We start from the raw sequence: 21,679 nt of genomic DNA, 5'->3' as shown, positions 1-21,679 counted from the left end.
TTGGCTTTGATTTTTGCTCTAAAAAATACCCACACTCCATTTCCTCCTATGCCCTGCTATTGAAAGAACTAATTAATGCAAACACTAATCATAGTAATGTTCTCCTACCGTCTTTTTGATTTTAAAGATGATCATATCATGAAATAGGCTTTTGTGACAAGTCTTTGTGATGAAATAAGATTGTAGCCCTCAAGCTGGATAAATTGAAATTATGTTGCCTTCTCATTGGCATGCATTTTGCTATTTTTTTTGCATTTCCTTTCTTGAAACTTAAATTGTCAATTTTCGTGATCTCTACTGAGCAGCACAGAGCACATTATGAGGTGCTGGGGCAGAGGAAGAGGAACCTTTTGGGGAATAAAAATGTCTCCTACAGAGAGAACCCAGCCAGATGTGTTCCAGAATCACCCCACCAGGAACTGGACTACCAGATTCAGCCTTGGAGCCAGGCAAAGCATTGGTAACAGCATGACCACTGCCCTGAAGATGGTGATGCCAGTAATAGAGGTTGGTAGAGGATCACCTAGGGATGATGGGCAGTTTGAGGTATTAGCTTCATACCTGGGTGGGAGGGGCAAACTTTTCTCTCAGGGGCCACAATCTGTTCTAAAATTTGGCAGAGGGGCCGGGCCGATGGAGAGTGGGCAGGGTTATGCCATCATGACGCCATTGAACGTGACATTATTATGGCGTAACATAAATGTTCTGCCCACTTCCCTGAGCCCAGGATTTGTACAGGGAACATGGTCTGCGCCTCTGGCCGGTGCGGCCCCCCAACAACGTCCTTCTCCTGACCCCGCTCAGGGGGGCCAGAGCCGCGGACGCAGATCTACTTCAGCGGAGCCGCTGAAGTAGAGAAAGTTCCAAGGGCTGGATAAAAAAGCCTAACGGGCTGTAGTTTGCCCATGCCTGTACCTGGGGCATTTGTTTTTCTTGTTGGTTTTGTGTTTCTGGCATGAGGATAGATGGGAGGTGGCAGCTATGGGGAACACCGATACACATGCGGAATGTGGTGTGGTATAGGTATTACTTAACGCTAACTCAGCCCATGTTTGTGAAAAGATTAGGTGACTAGGTTTTTTTTTTTTTTACATTTTTTTTACCTCCTGTCCATAAGGCTTAGTCTACTACAGAGGTAGGCAAACTCCTGCCTAGCCAGTATTCCAGTCCAGCCAAACGCCCTCCTGGTTTTTATTGTTAGATCCGGCCTAATTGAATCGTCATCACGAGTTTCTGCGACATCGAGTTCCCGCAGTGTAACCACAATTACTATGCCTAAAGAGCAGAAGCAAAGCGCAGCTACAAACCTCTGGAAGGTTGACCTCGAACGGTGTGTCTTCAACCCCGAATAGACTAACAAATTATTCTTCAACCAACACGGCAACAAAGCCCTGTGTTTAGTGTGCAAAGACAGCAACAGCATTTTCAAGTGGTTGAATTTCAAGGGGCATTTTGATGCCAAGCATGCGCACATGTACAAAGACTACACCGCAGATGAGTGGAAGACTGAGGCTGCTCGCTTGCAGTCACGGTTGGAAAAACTTTTCCTTGGACATTTTGTTTCTTCTGGTCTAGTGTGCCTTTCTGACCTCCTGAAATGGCCTAGTAGTCCAAAAAGTTTGCCGACCCCTGGCCTACACGTAGGTTTTAACCAGCGTTTAACCTGAGGCTTTAAAAGCCCTTGTTTGAAATTCCTATGCATTCCAAGGGGCTAATTTACACGAGGACGTTTCCTTGAGGCAGGTTTTTGAGTGTTATCTATAACACTGCTTGCAACCTTTAAAAAAAATTTAAGTGTGGGGTTAACGCTGAAAAACGCCAATTTTCAAAATGTAACATTTTCCTGCGTTTACAAGCACTTTCAAAGTAAACGCAGTAAAAACACAGCATAGACATTTTCCAGTGTTTTAAAGGCAAGCTTTAACACTCTACTAAATGTGCATAAAATGCATATAAACGCAGTAGGAGTGTTTACATGTGTTTTTAAAAACATCCGCGTAGGCCCAGCCTAAAAGATTAAACGTTAGATTGGCGATCCTGACAAGGTGCAGTCTGGTTTTTGGAGCAAATTTTTATCTTCTGATTGAAGCCAGCCTCCTGCTGATACACATGTGCAAATAGTCTGGAAGCTACCTGACATTCGAATGACACATCTTCACAATTTTTCTGCAATGTGCCAAAAGGGGGCTGACTAAGGACTACAAAATCCTCCCCTAGGTGAGAAATGAGAATGTTAAACTAGGCACCTAAATACAGAAAAATATATTTATTACCTTTTTTTTTTTCAAGTAACAGGGAAATAGATGAATAGAGGAAGTAAACTCAAGCCTCAGCCAAAAAAAAAAAAAAAAATACACTTCAATCCTGTAGAGCAGTCCATCAGAGGTCTCCTTCTGCACATGCCCCAGATGGTCAGTCATACGCAGAAGGAGCACCCAAGAGCCTCCCGGGATGCCTTTGCCTATATATATATCTATATATAGATATATATATAAATCTTTATTATATGCTCCTTGCTGTAGCAATACTTTTCACCTTCTCCTTTCACCATCAGTGAATAAAGCAGCGGATCTATCCCTGGCTATGACATGCTGTGCCCATTCTCACTAGTGACACTGTGCAGCTGCGCACTCTGGGAAACACGTGACTGTGTGCTATCAGGAAATGAGAGTTGTGAGTCAGCTCGGCCCCCGTAGCTCGTAGTATGTCATTGATGTTGCTTGGAGAAGGCAGACGTGTATATAGCAAGCGGTGCGGAAATAGTTATATAACGATATGGCTATGGAGGTGGAAAACATAGTGTACGGTGGGCTCCAGGGTCCGGGGCCGGGTGGGGGCAGATCGGCTGTCCCGTCATTAGATGATCTCACGTGGGGTGAGTATGGGGTGCAGGTGGCGGCTCTGTATTGCTTTGTATTGCATAAGAAAACTTCATGATGTCACCTGAGAATACTGAGAGGCTATAGGAAGGAGACCTGTACTCCTAGCATTGTGTTATTATAGGAAATATACACACATGGAGCCCTCAGGGGGAATAGGACTGGCTGGATAAGTTGTATGGAATTGTTCTGTCAGGCACCCTATATACAATATACATAGATATCCATATATATATAGAGAGAGAAGAGGGATGGTGATGGTGATGGCAGCACGGGGGCTCAGTGGTTAGCCCTTTGGCCTTTGCAGCACTGGGTCCCAGGTGTGAATCCCGGCCAGGGCACTATGTAGTTTTGTGTGGGTGACCTCCTGGTGATATATAAATACTGTATAATAATGGCTGCAGGTGCATCTGGGGGGCCAATAAAGCAGACATAAACCCGTCCAAGTCACCTGTCTGTGTTCCAGCAGTGGGCACCGCCATCTTCTTCTATTCTTCAGCCATTCTGATTGGCTGTGCTGGATGACATACTCATACACCATCCCAGCATACGCAGGGGAAGACAGGAATTCTGGCTTTCCCTGGCGCTACATATGTTTAGCTTCGATACTTGCTAGAAAACCTACGCAGCCAGGCCGGTAAGTTGCAGACCAGACATCCCCTGTCCTATTCTCCAGTAATGACCTACCTGTTCATACAAACTTTGGTTGCGCTTTAATCATGAATGGCAACCCAGACTAACATCACATACCCTGCGTGTTTTATTTAATGCAATGGTTTCTACATTTCTATAGAAACGTGTGCATTTATATAACACACTGCAGGGTATAACAATATAACGTATGGTTATTATATTATGGTACAGTATTCACCCCCAGAATTATTTTTAATCTGTGTGGGAAGAAGCTGTAGGTGGGTGGCAGCCCCTGTTTCCTGCCACAGCTCTTTAGTAACCACCAAAAATATCTGTGTGGTGGGGCTGCGGAGAACGCTAATGTACGTAAGATACCATTACAGATGTCCTTTATATATATCAGTCATGTATTTACTGTCTATACAATAACACATGGACATAGCATGGTTCTTGGGGACAAGTATGCAGCAAGTGATGTTGGAGCCTGTAATCTTTGTATTTGCGACTGGTGAATGACAGCAGACTTTACTGAATCAAGAGGCAGCCAGGCAACCAGCATTTTTCATTCAGTGATAGCAGGCTGATTATTTCTCTCACGGCAGGCAGCTGGCATTAGAATGGAGGGGTGCTGGTAAGAAGAGAATATGTCTGTTATGCTGACATAAGGCCTAAACCTGGCTTGTACTGATAGTGAGAGCATCGAGCTGAGTTTCTGTGCCCATTTTCATGTTTCCTTTCATAGAAATACTTCTGTACCTGAAGATATTTTGCTTGTCATTTGACTAATATTTTCATGACTGAAATGGGGAAAGAATTTCAGTTCTGTAAAGTGGCTCTATTTACATACATTTGTCTGTAATTGTAGGGAAGGAATGAGCATTAACCCTTGGGTCACTTACCATGCACTCTTCTATATTTTGATTGGTTGTATGTCAGTATCATATTATAGTATATATCGGTATTTGTGGATTTTTGCTGATGTAATACATGTGTTGCCACAGCAAGTAGAACTGGAAGTAAACTTCTTTTTATATTTACCCTTGAGAAGTTAAAGCCTAAGTAATCCCAAAACAAAGTTATCCATCAGGAGGTTTGTTCCATCTGGTATCTGTCTTCGGCCTGGCGTAGAGGACCCACCAGGTGCCGTCATCTTCTCCTCTCTTCTTCCGGATTCCTCTTCCTGCGTCACCCGATGCACAGGCACTAGATTGGGTGACATAGATTGAGAAAAAATTGCCAATCTTGCTGTGCATGTGTGAGATCGGCAATTTTTTTTCTTTTGCCTAAAGAGCATCCCAGGAAGCTCTGCCCTCCCATTTTATTTTTGATCTCTAAGGCAATCAATAAATTAAAGTGGCAGTGCTGCACCCTTTTTAAAAAACAAACAAAATTTTTACATTACATAAAAGGGTAGCCAACCCTTTAGATGAATGTAAAGTAAATATTTTGGGTTTAGGTACGCTTTAATGTAACAATATTGTTTTGCTAAAAGAACATTTTGATATTTTTGCCCTAAAATACTCTGCAGGGTATTGATTTTAGAAATAGCTTGTGTAGTATCCTCCTTGACACCCAGAAGAATGGGATCTTACCGTTTATGCATTTCACAGTACACAGAAATGCTTACATGTGGATTTCTGCCTGTAAAGCATACCCCAGCTGTAGGTATGTAGCAGGATAAATATCTGCAGTGGTGATCCAGTAGGAGCTTCTCCTGCTCAGTTATTATAAATTCTGTGCTATCAGTCTGTTCCCCAGAGGTTAGGTGCCGAATTCATTCAAATGGAGTTCTTCCATTAGAGCATGTTCAAACTAGTAGGCTAGTCTAGTTATGGTGGTTTTACCACTAACAACCATTTGCCAACAATGTTTACGTTGGGACCAAATCATATATTTGATGGGTGGTAGGAGGTAGCAACATTGTAGCACGTTTGTATTCTGGTCATTGCATGCAGCCTCCAATGGGTATTTGCCACCCCTGCTACCTCCATAGACTTAAATTGGTAATTATTGCAAGCGGGATTTTAAAGCCGTTTTAATTCACCACCACTCTTCTAAGCTTTTTTTTAGCTGCTTGCAAAAGCCTGGCAACCTGTTACTGTTGCCCCAATGTCGTAAATATTGTGGTAAAAGACAGCTAGTCTGAATGTCCCCTTACTGTACCTTTTATCAGTTTATGTATATATATTATAATTTAGTTCCTAAACATACTGTTACATAAAAACTTACGTAATCCTCAGAAAAATGCATGCGTTTGGTCTAAAGTAAATTAAAGTAATCTAACATAGTAACAGGTTAGAGGTTATGTAATGCATTTTTTTGGGCATCTGTTCCTGTTACATTTTTCCCATATGCTTATTTCATAATGCATGGAGAACATAGATAATGCTCATATTGTTCAGAATCCTGTATTTCAGAGTTAAACAATCTGACCAGTTTAATGATTCTGTTTTGTTCCTATGATACCCCCCAATCCTACAGGAGACATAAAAGTTTCCTGGGTGGAGATAGTCCCAATCTTTAATCCTCCATGGCTAATGGTCTTGGACATATAATTGCGGGTTCTGCCTTTTTTCAGTACAATGCAGAAGCAAAGCCCTCTATTATTTTCATTATATTGGATTATGCATGGTATTGGGGATGCCAAGATCAGCATTGGATATTTGGGGACTGGTCTAAGGAGTGATGGTTATTAATCCTCTTGTAGCATGGGGCCCCTGCAGGCTTAAAAATAGGGATGTTGTGTTCTCCTCCCAAATTTCAAAGGGCGTGTTTTATTCGCAAGTTCAGCTTCTGCTTCTATTAAATACATGGGCAAAAAAGATTGAAGGATCTTTGTTCCTGTCTGATCTGGAGAGGAAAGACAACCCTCCCTCATTGATTTCAATGACCACAATTGTCTTTAACTGTTTAAAAGATTTTTACCTCCTCCCTCCACCTATCTAAAGGGATCCTTGGAGGATTTTCTCAGGTGTTCCATAGTTTAAATCAAGAAATTTGAAAATCCTTCTTTAATTTTTTTTGCCATTTTTTTAATCCTGAGGATACATTTTGAGCTTGTTTTCTTTCTGGCCTTTCTTTAAAACTAGTGAAAAACAAGAAACCACTTCAGTTTCAAGAAGTCACACCAATTACAAAGTTTGGAAGATATTTTCCACGTTTTGTTGTAGAGGGTTGAGCCTGCTTGGGGGATCTTTGTGGATGATGTTTTTGAATTAAATAACTCACAATAGTTCTTATGAAGTACAGTATTTGGGGTTTGGTTATAGCAACAATTGAAATTTTGACATTGATTGTGGTGGACGCACTGAAAGATCACGTCGTGTAGTGCAGACATGGTGTTTATTGAATCATTGTCCTTTCTAAACTACAGTTCCTGGCTGGCATGGCAAAAGTACTCATAGGTGGGGGTATATAGGAAGCAACAGACTGTAACTAGCTGAGACTAGAACAATGATGAGAGTAGACATTGTATGGATGTGCAGTAGGCTGAGAACTTGTTTCGGCTTCCCAGTGTGACTGATATATTGTGTTACAGCTTATGTTTCATGTATTAGTTTCAGGGCCTCCAAGTCTGTGTGATCTACTTTTCTTTTTGTTGGCTTTCAGCATAAGCCTTTGATTGTATGTATTTATAACTGTGGACAAATTTATTGGTATCTTTATTGCAAAAGTGCTTCATGCTTTTTAAAAAGTGATGCAATAAAGAGCAATTGCCTTATTTACACCTCCATGCCACTGATAAAGTATTATTTATTTTCTGTAAAGATATTCTGAAATTGCATGAACATAGTTGGATTTGAGTGGGAAAAAAACAAACAAGCTGTTTTCTATAGTTAGTATCATACATGTCTCCAATTGTGCAATCAGTCATGCTAGAGAAAATAGCCACTGGTGTTTGGTATTATTGTGTGTCTCACACAAGAACCAGACGAAGCAAAGGAAAGGGTGGTCAAAAGTGGGAGGTACAAGACACGACAAATGTTGTGCTCCCAGTTGTTTATGCCATAGGTATCCAGTAATCCCTAATGTGTCAGTGTTCTACCTACTCCCTATACTTTGTTCGAACTTTCTAATACCTAATACCATAATATATCCCATTTTTCTATCTTTTTTGTATTATGCCCCAATGGTCAAGTGCTGTATTAAAACCCAACTTCCATGCTGTGTTCCATTTTTGTTAAGCGTGTAATCCCTTGTAGTAGTGTAACAGTGTAATGAATGTAACAAGTTAGCCCTAGTTCACATTAGCAGTAAAAAAAAAAAACTGTGCCATTTATGACTCTCGACTGACTACTGGCAACTGCTAGGCACCTGGGATTAGTAACAGGCGGTAACTGCTTGGCTTTTTCGGGCCTTGTTTTTCATGCAGCAGTGGTTCCTGGCATGAGGAAGCAGTAGGTGCAACCTTACTGCCAATGTGAATTTAGTCAAACTTTAGATGTGGCCTCCCAGGGCTTAATCTAGTTGAAACACAACTTTTGTGGGGAGGGGGGGGGGGATTCACTTTAGCAACGACAAACCCTTAATATTTCCCGTGCTGGCTGGGCTTCCCCCCTTTTTTCTGCCACTCACCATTCCATCCAGCAATTTCAGGCTCCTAGGTGCACTTGCTTTTGACACAATTTTCAAGTTTTTAAACTTGTGACCCCATACATTGAAAATCCTTAAAGCTGGGGGCTGATTTTGGTTATTAGTACCTTAGGAGGGTTCCCTGTGCACCCTGAAAATTTTGAGTTGTTACAACCAGTGGTTTAGGAGATATTAACGTTTGTACACAGAGAGTCGTTAAGCTGCAGAATATGACATGCAGCCTTTACACACACAGCTATCACAGTGCTGCCTCTGATGTCATTGTACATGCCCCTTGGGATTGCACACGTCCACTTATACACGGGCAACTCATTTTGATAGAGCAACGGAGGAGCTGCTCATGCCTTTCTGTCATCTATTCAGATGATAAAATACTGCTGATGGGCGGAGAAGGCACGTGTGGTGGCCAGATCGCCCTTGACAAAGACTGCGGAAAACTATAAAGCATGTTCAAGCCAATAAGAGAAAAAAGGATGGTCAAAGGGAAACTAAAAAGGAGAAATGCAGGTAAACCTCACTAGTGCCAAGCCTGTGGTATATATACTACTTGTAAAAAGAAGAAAGGAGGCAGAACAGAAGGCTTTTACAGTGTCTCTAAGAAAATATAATATCTTAAATAAAAGGATTTATTTGTTAATCTTTATTCTATTCCAAAGAGATTGATAAAAACTTGCACAAAAACATTAAAACAAGTGTATATGTTATGGGATCAGATAGCCGATATTTATAATACTGTGACTGGCTTTACCTTAAAGTTGACCCCTCAAATGTCATTGCTGTCCATTCTTCCTGGGTCAATCAAGGCTTGCAAGAGGGATGTACTTAGACATTTTCTCACAGCAGCTAGAACAATTATACCGTGGAAGTGGAAGCAACCCTTGGTTCCCACCATGAGAGATTGGTTGGTGGAATTGGAAAAAATACAGCGTATGGAGGGATTAATAGCAGAGGATGAGGATAAGACTGAACAATACAAGTTGACGTGGTTGGCCTGGGACTGGTTCAAAGAAAAGCCCCAATTTAAATCTATTTGGCAGTAGTCTTTGGAGAATGTAAGTGAGGAGGATAGTTTGCCACAAGTGGGCCTATAGTGTATTTTGGGTTTATACATGCAATAGGCCGGTCGGACATTTGTTGTGCCTTTGTTTTTGATTAGGAAACTATGGTAGCAATCTCGGTTGTAATCAGAGAGGGATTAGAGAGTGGTATAAAGCTCTCGATGGTTATACGAGTTTTTGGTTTTCTTCTAACTGTTATGGTCTTTTATTCAGCCAATTAAACTTGATGGATATGGGGTGTTCCCGTTCTGTGTAATTTTCAACAAAAACTATTGTGTAATATTTTGTACGACCCCATTTTATTTTAAGTATATTTCTGTTCATGTGAAATGTCACTTTTTGTACAATGTGTTATTGTATTTGGGGCTGCAAGACCTCATGTTTATGTATGTGATATTTTCTGTATCTGTTTTATTATGTTTTTGATCTTTAATAAAAACGGATTGAAACAAAACAAGTGTATATGGTTGCACATATAACAAGGTACACCTTTAATTCATTAAGCCTGAATAATACTTCAATGATATAGTAATATGTCTCCCTTCCCGAAGTGTTTGGCCCTTTTGTTGGGCTTCCTCAGGGGATACAGAGAATAATATGACACAAGTGTGTGTCATATTATTTTCCGTATGGCCTGACAAGTGTGTGTCATAATATTCCCTGGATACCCCGAGGAAGCCCAACAAAAGGACGAAACGCATCGGGGAGGGAGACATGTTACTATACCATTGAACTACCATTCAGACTTACTGAGTTAAAGGTGTATTTTGTTTTATGTGCAACCATATACACTTGTTTTAATGTTTTTATTTAATCTCTTTGGAAAAGAATAAAGATTAACAAATACTTTTATTTAGGATTATACGTTTTCTGAGTGCCACTGTAAAAGCATTCTGTTGTGCCTCCTTTCTTCTTTTTTACAAGTAGTATGTTCAAGCCAATGTTCAAATATTGGTTAACCATGCTGTGACTCTCTATTGTAATGTAATGGCTAAGCTAATTTGGCAAGCAGAAAAGTTATTATCTTCTGAAATCTGATTGGCATCATTGAAATTATATTAGTGGCAAATAACTTTTTTTTTTTTCTTCTTCTTTTTCCTCTTTTCCATTAGGTGCTTCATTGTTTGATGAATTGAACAGCTTAGTTGATGAGGATTTGTTTCAAGGTGCAGAAAGTAATGTGTTTGTAAGTATATAATCTTAAACTATGAATTCCAGATAGGTCTACCAATTTCTCGTGGGCCATTTAGTGGAATTCCATCTACCCTTTTTTTGTCAGTACTTTTGTTACCTCCTCACAATTTGCAAGGGGTAGTAAGTGAGGTCTGAGTATTCAGGTTTATTCTTTACTTGTCTGTTATGAATTGATTGTGGACCAAATGCTGTAAATCAGTCAATGATCAAATGTTGATTGAGTAGAAAAACTCCCTTTGTACTTCAGTTAATTGCCCAGAACCTTTTTTTGTTTTCAGCTGTGTGTCTGCAAGCCCTAAGCTTTATAATTCAGAAGATCATTCTCACTGGATATAATTACAAACCTAGCAAAAACTTTAGTATATACTTTAGTTGTTGCACAGCTACATTCATTAGACCATTAAATTGACATTGTTAGGATAAAAAAATGTGCAGAAGAACTCAGTGAAACAAGATGATAACCATAGTTTCTAGCAGAGTAAAATATTTCATGCAGAGCTCTGAGCCCTGCTTTGGAAGAAACAGGACAAAAGGGAGACTATCCCACATACCTGGAAAAATCAGAAGCGAATTTTAGATTTATAAACATGTACGTCATTGGCCATTCACTAAATGTATAAGTGACTTTAAATGGTTTATATATACTTTTTCCATCAAAAGGATTAAAACAAATTAATCAAATATCTAGTAAATCATATTTGTGTAAAATGGATACTCCACAATTATTTTATTCATATTGTGATCTGGTAAGGGTGCTCAGGACTCACTATTTTAATGTCTGTTTTCAAACGTTTTTGTATTTAGCGTGTGTGTGCGCGCAGCTTGTCTTGCTTGTGATTCCATCAGTTTCCAGCATCAAAAGAAAGTGTTTTACCTCCCCTCCCTCTTGTGCCATCATTGGAGGATTTTTTCTCAGTCCCTGGTCTGCGAACAAATCTACTTTTAAGCATAAGAACATAGTCACAGTTATGTTCATACTGCAACTGTTAAACACATCCACTATACAACTAATAAAAAACTGTAAAAAGAAAAAGAAAGAAATTATTAAGCACTTGGCAAACAATAGTAGTGACTTTAGTAATATAACTTTCTTTCATACTCTACAGGAGGAAAATTTTGATAATTTGGACTTTACTACAGACCTAATGTCTTGGGATTCTCATCCGTTGAATGATCAGTGCTTTACAGGTATGTTGCCTAATGGGGGTTAGTTTGATACACTGGAACTTGCAAGTTGTAAAAGCTAATAAATTTAGTCCTAAAGAACAAGAGAACAGATATAGATAGCAAGGCTCTTGGATCCCTCTCATGCTATCATGGAGAACTGGTTTCCCGGTGCTGGCCTCTTCTGTTTGGGCCTTTGTAATGGTGGACACATATCAACAGTTGCTGCATTCAGAAGTGTCAGTGCTTTTCATGCAATATTGGAAGCCTGCACATTGCTTGTAGTGATGCTGTCCCCTTTGTCCTGTAGCCACCAGGGAAGCACAACAGTAGGGGGAAAGAGTCAGAATGAGTAATTTTTTGTTATGCTGCAGCTAATCAACAGAAAAAAGGTACACACTTTACTATATGATATTATGCATGGCTAATGTTTAGCCACAACAGGTAATGCCAGTATAGGTCCACTTTAATGGGTGATATCCTGTGTGGTAATCGTTGTAAGCTGACTTATGTTGAGTTTTTCATAAGACCTAAAAAATAACCCCAACTGTGATATAATCACTATAGGAATGGTAAAATATAACTACTGACTGTTCCTGAATTAAGCCTTGTATTTTATTTATTTGTAGGAAATTGGAATAAACCAGATTCCAAATCTTATGCATCTTCCAGTTGTTCTGTTCAGTCTCCTTTGTCTGCTGATTCACCACAGTCTTCGTCTGCTGATTCACCTCAGTCTTCTGCACAGTTTGTGCCGGTAAGGAACGATATTGTCTGTATATAGGGGACTTTTCACTGAGAGGCTATTTACACTGCTGTTTCTTGCCTAGTTTGTGTTCTGGATCCTTTGCTTTTTTATTTTTACTTCCAGTCTATTAGCATTGAATGGAATGAGTTCAGCAAAGATGTGTTACATTATTTTTCAGTAGTACATTCTCGTCCTGTGCCAGCTGATTACTATGTAAATGGTCATTGTAAATGGTCACCCCCATTTCACTGCTCTAGAAAATTAGTGTGTATGCACATTTCACTCCAATAAGGCAGAAAAATACTGCTGTTTAAAGAACAGATAAACAAACAAAGGGAAAAATAGAAAAAAATTAAAGAAATTAAAAAAAAAACACTATCCATTTTAATGCAGTCCAGCAATTTCTTAAAGTCTTTTTACCTTCTCATCACTCCTGCACTGAAGGAGTAAGGAGGGTCAGACCAGACAGTAAATAATTTGAAGACGATCCTGTAAAGTATCCAGTCAGCCACAAGTCAAGGATCTCAGTTGAGCAGGGTTAGTTTAAAACTTAGAGGTAGGCTTGGGAATGGGCCATAAAGCCTGATATATGACTGCTCTGAAAGTGCTTTTAAAACTTAATGTATGCACTGTAATGTATAATTCGCTCCTTGGAGCTATAATTTCTAATGTAAATTTTCATTCACTTTGCCACAGGAAGAGAATGATATTTCCACCAGTAGTCAGATGTCTCCAGTCTCCCTATACTCTGAAATTCCAAGAAGTCCAATATCACCAGAACAATCTCCACTGTCCATATACTCTGAAGCTTCAAGAAGCCCTAGTTCACCAGAACAGACAGAAGAGATTCATATAGTTGCAACACCCACTAAAAGTATGTACTCTTGTTATAGGAAAATGAAGGTGAATGTATTTTCCCATACCCTGATCAGACCTTTGGGTTGAACGACTCTTGCGGGGTTGGTGGTAGACATCATTATCTGCCCTCTGAAACATAGCCACGTCAATGTTATAAAAATGCTGTAGATTGATAAATGATTTCTTTAGCCTTTATCTTTAACGCCTTTTGTTTACCTTTGAACAACACGTGCCATGAGCATCACACCAAAACCAGAATCTATAAGGAATACAAATCCCATAAAGAAGATTAAAGGCCATCATTATAACCCCAGTGGGAAATGTCTGACTTCTGAACTATGGCTTCAAAACTGTCACTTTTGTTCAATATTTTGCACAGTTTGAAATACACACTCTCTTATCAGCCAGTTCTCTAGATTAATAGAAATTAAGGCCACCTAGCAGATTTTATTTCTAGTGGTTGATTTCCTGGAAAACTTTAAAAAAAAAACTTTATTTTCATACATGCAAATGCATTGTGAACACTGCACATTCTATTCCAGTTCAAAACATGAAAATATTTGTGTTATTCCTTTTCGAAAAGTGAATAAAAGGCAATACAATGTGCACAAATTATTCACACCTATGTAGTGCAATTTGCTGAAATGTGTTTGTTTTTAATATTGGCAATGTGATTCAATTCAGACAGTACACACTGTAAGGTGGTTATTTCTGGGAGCGCTAAAACGTGCAGCTAAACTCCAGAGCTCTGCAGAGCACAGCAGGGTACCATTGGCGCATCCTCCCCTCTCCATAGAACAGAACAGCAGCACTCGTTCATTTATCTGTCACTGGAAAGAAACTATAATCTGTGCGGTAACCACCACACCCTGATTTTAATCAGTGAAGTGAATCACGGTGAGCACAGCAAAGCGAAGAGTACATCATTCACTCTCCTTTTTTTAATGAGTTTAATGTTTAATAAAAATATATTCCAAGAGCTATTCAATGATCTAAATTTCTTCCTGTATTCTTCCTCTGACTAGTGCATTTTAGTCACTTGCCTGGAAGTGACAATGGAGGAAGTGTTCTTTTATGTAGGTTGTACTACACCCTTGACTCCCAAGACATTTGACGTTCAGATAAAAGTTCATTTATTCTTTAAACCCCTTGACTGTACACAATTGATTACATTTAATTATGACTTTTTGTAACCTAATTGGCTTGGGCTGATTTATGAGATGATGTATGCACCGCATTAAATTGGGTGTATGCTTAGTACTGCTTGTTATTTTAGCTTTATTAAGTCCAACTCTATATATGTTATTTATAGGTAATGTACCAGTAAAACAGAGGAAACTTCCACCAGTGGTGCCCAAGACTGCCATTCAGCCAAAAGCCATTCTGATTCCTAACGCAACAAATATCCAGCCTTCCTCAGGGATTGCACCTAAAACCATTATATTTCAACCACTTACAACACTGCTGCCAAAACAGCATCCACTGATTGCCATTCAGCCAGCACCACCAACAGGTAAGCAACTTACACAAAACACATTAGGAAGTTGTGGTCCATCACTGTCACTATTATTAAGCTGGTCCAGAGCAATGATTATCAGAATGTGTAGACTTGGTGTAAGTTTATGTAGACAGGGAATTGATTTAAAGAAACTGACCGCACTGAATTACAAAAGGGGTTGAATGCAGTTTTCAATTTTTAAAATAAAAGCCAATTGTTTGATACAAAAGCCTCAGGCAAACTAAATGCCATGGTTTGCGTTTATTTTAAGGGAGGATTGACATCTTGCCGACACCTTAAACATATATTACATTCATTTATAAACTCACAACTTTATTATCATGGACAGATTCACTTTGCATCATTCTAAAAAAATCGTATTCCTCAATCCCGCTCCATTTCCCAGGCCAGTGGAGTAAAAACTATTTATTACAAAACTTTTGGAGTTAAGCTCTTAGTTATTCACGATAAACCTTTTTCTCTGTTATAGAAATCTTTCGCCATATATAACCATTTCTCACCAACTGCTTGTTGTGCTTGCTAGAAAATTCCCTCCAAGTGGATAGTTAATGGTTGTACCTTTTACCATTTACTTAGGATCGGCATAATGGATTTGGAAAGCAAACCTGCATCCTAAACTTAAAAAAAAAATAACGTCAGCAGTATCAGTTTCCACATTTTCTGCATTACAGGCTTCTTTTGTGCTTCTGTAATCATAGTATTGTATATGTCAAATTAAGTCAACCTTGGCTTAACCTATAATCAACATATTAAGTTGTTTATTTTCCTAATTTCCACATATAATCTTCTAGTATCTACACTGCTTTATTCAGCTTTCTGGAGGCTTTAATATGTGTTATCTTTTTACCACAGCACAGCAGGTTGTGCTTACCTCTTCGGCAGTTGTTCAGCTCCCTACATCTGGGATTGTTGCAGCACAGCCTATCCTGGCTGTAAATGGAGGTACAGCACAACTCACAGCGCCTTCTGTAAATATACTGCCACACATTGGAATTAGCAGTGATAAGACCACACCAGTGAAATCTGTTATCCATTCATCAGTTCCATCTCCTGAAAGTGAAACAGATGTAAGTTTAAAATGAATTATATATTTGTTCCACTAATTTATGTACTACTTTTTTAATCTGCAGCACTTCTTTGCCCTGTCCCAAAATGGCTTACATTGTTTTGTACTTGCCACAGTTATACAGTCTCAAGTTATAGCCAGGGCTGTGCAGTCGAAGTCAATTTTGGGTACCTGGAGTTGGAGTGGATAAAAATGTGCTGACTCTGACTCCTGATAAATTTGAATTTTAATAAAAGAAATACAGCAAGTTCAAATGTCCTATTTCACAAACATTAGTCATTATTAAGTACCTCTTAAGTACCTCTCTGATGTAAGAATAAAGCCCAGTGCATAGTTGTATTTCCACTAGTGTGTATAGTTGTATTTCTTCTAAATTCAGCTGAGCTATTGTACAACCTGACATTCACATTATTGTAATCTGGATTATGTACATTACAAAAAGTGTTTTCATTTTATTTCAGATATAATGTGTTTAACGAGTTCATTTCAGTGTAGAAAGGTAATAATATAGGTGTAGGTGAGTGCTATGGCCTGATGTGTGTTCAGGTGTCCTGTCTGCACTTTCCATATATGATCCCATCCTGAACTTTAACATCATTTAGCACACCACCTAATACTAGGAAATAAGTTAAGTGGCCCCCCTGGCCCTGGAGCCTCCTACTGCCCTGTCTTCAGCAGAAGATCAGCAAACAAAGATAAAAGCACCAGCATCTGCTCAACTTCCTCCAGCTGCTAAAAATGCTTAGAAGAACTTAGAGGAACAGCTTTTTGGATTCAACTGTAAGTGTTCATGTTTATTTTAAAACTGCATGGCTGATTGTGTGTACTATGATGGAAGGGTGTGTGCATGTTTCTGGATAAAACTGCAGGGCTATGTGTATGTTTGTCTGTATGGTGCAGGGATGTATTAATGTTTGTGTATAGTGCATATTGTGTGTATGTTTCTGAGTAAAATGTAGGGCTCTGTGTTGTGTGTGTGTGTGTGTGTGTGTGTGTGTGTATAGTATATATGTTTGTACATCTTTTTCTGTTCAGGACAAATTATGTCTAAGTTTAGTGCAGGGCTATAGCTTATTTGTGTGTATAGTGCTGTGTTGTATGTATGTTTGCAGTAGTGCAGGACTATGTGTATGTTTGCATTTAAATGAAAGAATATGCTAGCTACTATAGCATAGCATATTTTATATTTATATTTTAGTAAAAGCCGCACAATGGCAAAAAATCTGTCAACAAACACGATAAAGTCTGCTGTTTATGAGAACTTCACATTATCAAGTCATGGGAAACATTACGTGTGCCAATGTATTCTTGAAGATGATGGTGAAAAACAATGTGATGCAAAAATTAGGAGTTTCAGTGGGTCTAACAAAAATGCACCTACATAAGCATCAAATTTGAAAAGACCACTTGCAGCATTTCATCCTAAAGTGTTATAAGTTGTGAATGAGAAAGATATCAATGAAAATAATACATCTACCTCTGGGATAAAAAAATGTTCAGAAATCTACTGGAGACCAAACACAATTAAGAAGATTCTTTATATCTGACAACGTTACCATAACAGTGACACCTGAAAAATTCAAAAACCACATTATTGAAATGGTAGTAGAGAATAGTGTACCACTCTCCTTCTATTCACAGCCAGCCTTTTCAGCCCTAAATGGAGAAATGGCTAAAAAACTTGGCGTTTCTCTGGAAAGAGAAAGCATAATGAAAACTTATAATTGAAGAGGCCAAATGAAAAAATGAAGAACGAGGAAAAGGTCGGAAACGGCATTTTGTCTTCATAAAAATGGATGTATACAAACGTCACAGAGTCAATTATTTTGCTTAATGTTAGATTTGTTGATGAAAATAATAAAATGCAGCGAACCTTGGGAGTAAAGGACACCCAGGCACATCACACCAGTAACTATCTTCAGAAATTAGTGGAGGATGTTCTAGAAGATTTTTAAATGAAAAAGGAACAGATTCTACGTATTGTGACAGATAATGCTTCTAATATGTTGAGCACAATTGAGAAAATGAATGAAGTAGGTAAAGTGATAGACAGATATTAAAGGAAGACTGTTCTGCAAGTATTGAAGAAAGTGAAAGCGAAGAAAATCGTGACATTTTGGATAACATTGTTGAAGAAGCATCTAAGCGTACTACTTTTCAACATATGCGTTGTGCTGTTCATACTCTGCAACTTACAATAAGAGATGGATTGAAAGATCGTCATACAGCTACTCTAATTGGCAAATTGAGGCAAGTAACTGTTGCAGTCAGGGCCCCTAAAACAGATGCCATTTTGAAAAGACGTGCCAGAAAAGGAACTATTTGGGATCAAACAACACGCTGAGGAAGAACTTATTTGATGGTAAAGCGTTTGCTTGAACTAAAAGACTTTGTTGAAGAACTGGACAATGAAAATGTTTTATTAACTGAAAGCCAGTGGACACAAGTAAAAGCTCTAGAAAATCTACTTTCTAATCCCTTTACTGTCACCAAGAGCATGCAATCTGAAGATTTAACACCTGGTAAATTCTTTTTGAAATGGAGCTTGTTATGTGGAGGGTTAATAGCTGATGGCATTGTATCTTCAATGAAGAAAAGAGAGAATCTCCTACTGGATAATCAAATATTGTTAGCTGCTATTTATGTCGATCCAATGAGCCGTATTTTGTTGGGCGACCAACTGACCAGACTGATACTGCAAAAAAGGCCCTCTATGATGTAGGTTAGCATGAAGGGATTACTTCCTGAAACACCACCACTGGATGAAGCTATAAGCACTGGTAACTCAGGATCTTCCTCTTCAAATGAAGAATTAGACTTTGATTCCTACTTGGACAAAAGAAAACTTTTAACAGTTTAGCAACATCGCATATGAGTGAAAGCTAAACAACCAGAAAATGTCCAAATAAAGAGATTCCAGCAGGAGTTTTTTTTAAAGAATTAAAAGTAGAAAAGTGTCATTGCTCCTCAAAACTGACTGTAGAAGAAGCCATCCTTGTTTATCCCGAGATTATTAGTGATGTGTGGCTAGAACCGTAACAGCAATGCCACCCACCCAAGTCTGTGTTGAAAGACTATTTTCAGCTCTAAAATAATCAAGTCAGATTTAAGAACGTCTATGAAAGAGGATCTGGCAAAAGCAATTCTGTTTCTTAGAACAACACTACATTGAGTTAGTTTTGGATTGCATTCAACAGCTATTCTACTCTACAACTATATTCCTAATGTAATATATAATCTGTTTTAGTTTTTCCAGCTTTTGGTTTTGTTCATGTAGTTAAGCTTTGTTTTTTGTTTTAAAAATACCAAAGAATTTCCTGATTTTTTTTTGCATGCTATGCTACTACTTTATAGCCACTTATAAAAACAACAAATAAAACCTTATTGTTTTCATTTTTTTGTCTTTTGTTCAAACTGGCGATACAGTAGAGCGTCAGCTTCCTAGCCAGTAGTTCTGTGGTTAAATGGCGTGTATGTTGCCTATAATCAACATGGAAAATACATTAGCATATTACAGAGATTCTCATTTTATCTTCACACTTTTGCATTCAAACTTCACAAAAAAATTAAGACCCCTAATTATTAATAAATTATTAAATGTATTATAAAATTAAATATAACCCAATATTTTTACCATAAACTTTTTCTTCAGAAACAATAACCCCCCTATTGGTCTGATTCTGTCCAAATTCTATGCAAAAAGCGGTACAATTTTTTTGCATGGAAATTTATTTTACATTGTAGACCTGTATATCTTAGGCATAACTCACTAAAATGTGTCCAATACTTAATAAATTTATTTAATTTATTATTTAATAATATAATAAAGCACCTGAATTAATTACCCTATTTTTTTTACCACTTCTTTCCATTTATAGTACATGTTCTCAACAGGTTTAAGAAATGGAGAGTATGGTGGTAAAAATAAGAGTTGGTGTCCCTTACTTTCAACCAAGCTCTTTACCTGGCTAGTTTTATGAAAGGGGACATTATCCATAATTAGGATGGCATGCTGAACACTCTTCACTAAAAACATTCAAACCTCATCAATAAAATTGAGGCATGCTTCTTGATTAAATGCTCGTGCTTGTGACTTAAAGTGGAGGGTCCAAATTTTTATTCCTCACACAACAAATTGAATCATTTCTGGAACGCACTCCAGCTGCAACATGCACCGGCCTTTACCCAATAGCAGATCTTCCCTTTTGGTTCTCATTGAGATGTTAAAACCTACTTCACCAAGAAGGTAGATGTTTTTTCCATCTTCCTTAGCAATGAGATCAAGGATTTTGTTAGCATAGCCTTTCTTGAAGAGAGTAGGAATCATTACTCCTTACAGGAAAGAAGTTCTTTTTAATGACCACTGGAATTTATCAATGCATCTATCTATTGTTGAAATAGATACATTAATTCCAAATTTGGCAAATAATTGATCCTTCATTTCTCTGAAGCTTATTCCGCAATCTTCATACATTAATTTGCGTAACTCCTCCTTATGGGCTTCATCCAACTTTGAATTTCTCAGACCTTCTCTTTTTTTTGTCCGCTCTACCAGAAGATTCATGCATCACTTCCATTCAGATAAACGTCTAGCACTCTGACGCTCTGCATTACCTAATTCTCCCACCATAAGGGTAAGTGCAATACTAAATATTACCCTAATAACTTAAAAAGAGGAATAATATTGTTATCCTAAAACGTAGAATAATTCCCTGAAATAGAGATATTTAATTTTAAAATATTATAAAATAAAAAACATTATTTGACAAATCATCAATATATTTTTATTAATGTTTGTAACTTTTATGGTAAAAATATTGTGTTATATTACATTTTATTACAAATTGATTTATGAATAATTTGGGGGTCCAAATTTTTTTGTGAAGTTTGGTTGCAAAAGTATGAAGTTTGAATGCAAAAGTGTGAAGATAAAATAAGAAACCCTGTAAATACAGAGCAGTTGGAGTCGGGGGTACCAGAAACTGAGGAGTCGGAGTCAAAGGATTTATCTACCAACTCCACAGCCCTGGTTATAGCCAACAGTGGCAAATAGTAGAAGGGGAGATTTGGGTCCAGGATCCCAGCACTACAAGGCTTCAGTGTAAGTAAGTATACAAGGGTGTTAAATCAAAACTTTTTTTTCCTCATGGCTCTGTATTTGTATTTGCAGGTTGCTGCATACTAGTTTTCTATATCTACTAATTGTATTAACAATTTGATTAAATTTGGTGATTTGAGATGAGAGAACCCTTCCCAACAAGGATACAGACCGCATAACCTTATAGACGTTAAATCCCTTTCCTAGAAGACCAAGAAAAATTTTTAACCACCATGTTTACCCTATTGGTTATATTCCCCTTACTTGTCCCAGTGATCAGACAGTAGATGATGGAAGATCTCCTTAGTGAGGTCTCAAACAATATTAACAAGTGCTAAGCTTTCCACTCCAGGTGAAATTGGTCTCCACACTCATAATTAGATCTCGGGTTCTGGCTTAGCTTGTATTTACCAAGAAATCTGTTTTAACATCCACAAGAACACAGAAATATTGTTTTATGTAGCTAGCAGTAAATTTTTCTTCTCCGATACCTTTTGGGATCTAAGGATCCATTTTACATGATTTTAAAATGTTTATATCAATGGCCCAATTGATAAAATCATTATTTTACTGGGAACTAAGAAGAGAATTATAAGTAAACAATTATAATTCAAAACAGAATAGATTCCTATGTATTATTTAAATATGATTTATTTAAGATACCCCATGGGTACCAGAATGAGAGCAGTGATGTGCATCATGTTGAATAATAGATCTGGTCAAACTGTGCTGAGCATGGGAGGGGCTTTAGGGGTTTACCTAAATAAAATCTACCGTATTTTTAGCTGTATAAGACGCTCCGGAATATAAGACGCACCCAATTTTAAAGGAGGAAAATCTAGAAAAAAAAGATTCTGAAAGATTATTCC

The 21,679-nt window shown here is 38.1% G+C and overlaps 1 protein-coding gene across 2 annotated transcripts in view; it reads left to right on the top strand.

Moving 5' to 3' along the window:
- Nucleotides 1-2,679: 2,679 nt before the first annotated feature.
- The window catches only part of ATF6 (activating transcription factor 6), a gene marked incomplete at its 3' end in the record, with an annotated part of 44,050 nt that continues 25,050 nt past the window's right edge, over nt 2,680-21,679 (top strand). For both annotated transcript variants that reach the window (XM_072420148.1, XM_072420147.1), the window contains 7 exon segments: nt 2,680-2,875; nt 10,276-10,349; nt 11,464-11,545; nt 12,151-12,278; nt 12,966-13,143; nt 14,440-14,640; nt 15,499-15,713. In XM_072420148.1, coding sequence (XP_072276249.1) covers nt 2,776-2,875; nt 10,276-10,349; nt 11,464-11,545; nt 12,151-12,278; nt 12,966-13,143; nt 14,440-14,640; nt 15,499-15,713 — 978 coding nt within the window. In that variant the 5' untranslated portion in view covers nt 2,680-2,775.

The sequence above is a fragment of the Pyxicephalus adspersus genome, chromosome 8 (genome assembly GCF_032062135.1).
Source record: "Pyxicephalus adspersus chromosome 8, UCB_Pads_2.0, whole genome shotgun sequence".
NCBI classification, from domain to species: domain Eukaryota; kingdom Metazoa; phylum Chordata; class Amphibia; order Anura; family Pyxicephalidae; genus Pyxicephalus; species Pyxicephalus adspersus.
The sequence above is the reverse complement of the archived record's forward strand: the minus strand, read 5'-3'. Positions and strand labels throughout refer to the sequence as shown.